This window comes from Arachis hypogaea, chromosome 3 (assembly GCF_003086295.3).
Source record: "Arachis hypogaea cultivar Tifrunner chromosome 3, arahy.Tifrunner.gnm2.J5K5, whole genome shotgun sequence".
Taxonomy (NCBI): Eukaryota; Viridiplantae; Streptophyta; class Magnoliopsida; order Fabales; family Fabaceae; genus Arachis; species Arachis hypogaea.
The window spans coordinates 129,184,934-129,189,806 of NC_092038.1; the positions used below are offsets into that span (position 1 = coordinate 129,184,934).

Sequence of the window (4,873 nt, forward strand, 5' to 3'; positions counted from 1 at the left end):
TCTACAGGTATTTAAATCATAACCAATATCCATTCAACTAGTACCTTAGGGTATTAGGTGTCTGAAATCAAAGTATAATAAATACATTATCAATTACTACGATAGTCTCAAGTCAAAAATGAACTCAATTACTATGTTCATTTTGAAAATATCCTATTGACAAATATGCGGTAATTATAACCATTAGGAATTCTCAAAATGAGTCAGTTCAATGGTCATATCTCTATATGTACCATATATATATATATATATATATATATATATATATATATATATATATAATTTAATAAATGAGATCTATTAATCTTCATCCAATGAAGACTAGTATATATATATATATATAGATCTTTTCGGATTATAATGCCCTTTTTAATAACTCTATAACCAAGAACAATTTAGATTAAATTATAAAAGATCCATCTCTCAATATTATGATCATTATCACAATGATAAATAATGACAAAAAATACTAAAAATTGTTGGCCCTCAAAAGTTTCTTTAATTAAAATTTAGTTGTCCAATATGATTTATAAAAATTAGCGTGATTAACGGCCATAATTTATGAAAATTATAAGCACAATGATATTAATAATAAAAAATAAAAAATTATTGAATGAATCATATATATATATATATATATATATATATATATATATGGTAAATTCTAGCCTATCCTTCTTATAATAACATGTAATTTATCCTCTGTGACATGTCATCTTTTAATTGGTTGCTATGTTAACTATGGTTAAATTATTGGTAATTAAATTATAGCCCAAAATGGGTGATTATGTAATTAAATACTTCCAAATTTAATTTCAATGCCATCCAGAAATCCCATATCATCATCACCATCATCATCATCATCATCATTATCATCATTATTTTCATTTTCTTTTTCGTCTTCCCCTTCTACACTATCATCATAAAAAGCCATCATAATCGATTTCACGTTCTTAAATTTTAAGATTTTCTGAATTTCGCAAACGTAAACTTAGTCTCACTTGAACAGGATCAAAAAATAATTAATATATACGTAACTTAAATATATTTACGTATAATTAATATATAGTATACATAAATAAAAAATATTTAGAATTATTTGAACAAAATAATATATCATGCGAATATAAAAACTATTAATTACACAATAAATATATACGTATACATAAAAAAATTATAATAAATTTTTAATTTTACAAATCAATCACATATAATAAGAATAATTTGTTCTGAGAATAGATAACTAAATTAATTTAATATTAATTAAATATTATTATTTTTAATTTAAAATAGATCAATCTTATACTATATATATATATATATATATATATATATATATATATATATTAATTACGTAATTATAAATTTTTATATTTTTTTTAACAATTGTTATGTCTACTAGATTATATTCTAATATTTTTCTTAATTTTTTTGCAGGTACGATCTTATTAAGAATTGAGTAAAGTATTGTTTTTGTCCTCAATATTTAGAGTAATTTTTAAAGTTGTCTCTAACGTTTAAATAGTCATATCTAAGTCTCTAACGTTTCAAAATTAACTTAATGTTATCCTGCTGTTAAGGATCTGTTAACAGAATTGATGACAAGACAACATTTAGATGATTTTAAAACGTTAGAAATTTAAATAGGACGAAAATATTAGGGATAAAAACAATACATAAAACATAAAATTTAAAAATTGAAAGTTAAGATACTTCGATACAAAAACAAAGATACAGTCTATAAATATACAATGATCAATGTTAGAAATATAACCTAAAGTTTTGATTGTTTAAAAAAAATATGTACCACATTTTTTCATAAAAATTAAGATGTTTATTTATTTCATATTACGTCTTTTTCTTTGATTAAATTAATTATTTTATAAATTTTTTTGTTACGTATTTTTTCTTAATATTTATACCAATAAAAAATAATAAATTAAAATTAATTTAAAATTAAATATATTAAAAAATATTTTTTATTAAAAATATTTTAAATATAAATAAAAAAGTAAATATTTTTCAGACATCACACAGAGAGTACATACACTAATACACAAATACATACATTAATACACAGTTTATTCAAATGGAATAACATACATATATGATGATGATAAGGTTCTGATTCCTCAGTGCCAGCTTCGAACCAAGTACACTTGAGTTAAAAGTACATGCTTCTAACAAGAAGCTACTTGAGAAGCTAGCTTTTTATAGGGTGGTATATAGCATAAGCAATATGATTATCATCACATCACTGGCTTTTTATTAATTAAGCACATGAAGTAATTAAGTAGTAGCAATACTCTTTAATTAAAAATAACGCTACACATCCAAATTTTTTTATTAACCAAATCTAACTCAATTGATTTAACATAATAAAAATTAATTATGACTAACATAATTTTAAATTTTATTATTTAATCTAATTAAATTTAGTTTGTAAAAAAATTTGGATGCGTAACATTATTCTTAATAAATTGGATAAGAAGGACGCATGGCAATGCCACAAAGGCCCTGAGGGTAACTACCCTCTCTTAAAATCCTCATGTAACCATTCTCACCCCAAGTTGTTCCCCATGAGTTCCTTACCAACCAATATTTATTTCCATTTGTGTCCTGACCATACCCAATTATATTAACTGCATGGTTAAGAGTATACCCACATTCACCATTGAAAACACCCTGTTTGTAAAACTGAAATGCTTGTCCACTAGCTTCAATTGATACTGAGATAGGTTGGGTAGCCACTACCCTCAGCATTTCTTGCTCATTGTTTGGAGTTATATCGGAGTAACCACTGATCCTGGCCACAGGTTTCACATTTTGTGAGTCACACATCCCATCTGTGGCCATGTATGGGTAATCTGCTTCGCTGCGAAGACCTTGGTTTGCTATATATTCAAATGCTTTGTCCTTGTCGTATCCGCCGCAACCATTGTTGGTGACGGTGGCGCAGTCTACCAATTGTTGCTCAGACAATGAAAGCAAGTTTCCCGTTTTGATTTTGATAATTCCTTCAACTGATGCCACTGCAGAAAAAGCCCAACAACTCCCTGCAGTTATAACGCTAAATACGAGTTAATTATTCACTCCAATTATATTAAGTGTATATCAAAATTATTCATAGAATAGAATATTCGTATTAAAGTACAAAATAACTATATATATATATATATATATATATATAATCTAAATAAAATTTTCGTTATTCACCAATAAAAGCTTTCAATAAGATTGTCCAAGTATACATGCATGCATGATGCATGGATTCAAACGTTGCAAGCATGCATTATTTGTACGTTAGAGACAATTATTATATGAGAGTCACTCACACAAAGACATTTAAAACGTTTTAAAAAAATATTTTTTAATAATTAAAATTCAACCTATATAATCGATCAAATTATGTTATTTTTGTCATCAAAATTAGACCAAACAAACCAATTTGACCAAAAAATCAATAAATCAAATCTTAAATTAATCTAAATTAATATTTTTTTATAAAAAATGACTATAATATTTTTATTATAAAAAAATTAACTAAAATTTTCTTATTATATATATATATATATATTAATTTTAAAATCTTAAATTTTAATCCTATAACTAGAGAGAAGAAAAGAGTTAGGATTTAAAATTTTAAATATATATATATATATTTAAATTATTTTCTCTAACAATGGTATTGTAATTATCTTTATAAAAGATATTAATTTAAATCAGTTTAAGATTTAGTTTATTAATTTTTTGGTCAAATTAATTTATTTAGTCTAATTTTAACAAAAATAACATAATTTAAAAAAAAAAGGTTTTAAAGGAGTGGCTCCTTATTACATACCGCAACGCCCCTGGTACTTTATGTCATTGACAGCTCCTTTCTCTCTCCAATCCATGCTAGGCGGCTCAATGTTATCAGCACTCATCATGTTGCTGACGTTCCGATGAGGTTGTTTGTTGTGGTGGTGGATAGCTCCGGTGTGAGAGGCGAAAAATTCTTCTTCGCTTAAGTCAGCAAAAGGGTTTAGGCTCAACTTGAAACTTTTGTTTCCTTCTTTATTGAACCTCTCTATAAACTCTAAGTTATGCTTGAATATCTCTTGTCGTTTGGTTTTTTCTTCATTGTCTTTGTAGGTCCGGCCGTACAAGGTCATCCATTGTTCATGTTTCTGGACAATGGATGACTCATCGTAGACCGGACGAAAGGACTTAGCACGAAATGTGCAAGTCCACAGGAAGAGGAAGATGGCAACAAGTGATTTCATGACTAAAGGCATTATTGCTGGAAACTAAGAACACAATGCAAGCAATGTCTTAAAATGGTTTGAGGGATGGGTGTGTGAAGAATTTAGCTTGCATTGCGGGTTTATATAGACAAGTTCATTACAGTATCCTGTTAGTTTCTCTGATAGGGTTTATATGGCTGAAAAATATCACGATTTTCTAGCGTGGAAACTGTGTTACCAGTCAATCTCCTCGTAAATTTTACGAAATGATGTTGTTTGGTTTCACATGATATTTTCCTGTGCATAGAAAACTACTCTCTTGTTTTGTATTGCACATCTTCTTTTGACAATTCTTTATTTATTATTTTTTATTATATTTTCTTTTAATTTAATTACATTTTGTGATAAAATAATATAATATTGGTCTATATAAGAATTACACGATATTACGTATAAGCCGATAAAAGATACACGATAACAATAATATATGTATTATTATTTTAAAAATATTATTTTTACACTAAAATCAATTATTAAAATCAGTCATTAATGTATTTGTATATAAATATATATATATATATATAGTTTAATTTATTTTTAATATATATTTATATTCTAATATATATTTTAATATTTATAATTAATTT

At 25.7% G+C, this 4,873-nt stretch overlaps 1 protein-coding gene across 1 annotated transcript; it reads right to left on the reverse strand.

Annotated features, from left to right (window-relative positions):
• Positions 1 to 2,065: 2,065 nt before the first annotated feature.
• On the reverse strand, positions 2,066 to 4,382 carry LOC112771387 (ananain). The gene is made up of 2 exons (XM_025816119.2): positions 3,842 to 4,382; positions 2,066 to 3,056 (listed from the first exon to the last, which is right to left on the reverse strand). Exons 1-2 carry the CDS (start codon positions 4,275 to 4,277, stop codon positions 2,473 to 2,475), a joined length of 1,020 nt encoding a protein of 339 aa, XP_025671904.2. The 5' UTR covers positions 4,278 to 4,382; the 3' UTR covers positions 2,066 to 2,472.
• Positions 4,383 to 4,873: the final 491 nt, after the last annotated feature.

Excerpts from the sequence above, each read along its gene's own strand:
- LOC112771387 (XM_025816119.2), bottom strand. The coding sequence starts at position 4,277 with ATGCCTTTAGTCATGAAATCACTTGTTGCCATCTTCCTCTTCCTGTGG. Across the intron at positions 3,057-3,841 it reads AAAGTACCAGGGGCGTTGCG|GGAGTTGTTGGGCTTTTTCT; the intron begins GTATGTAATAAG and ends TTATAACTGCAG.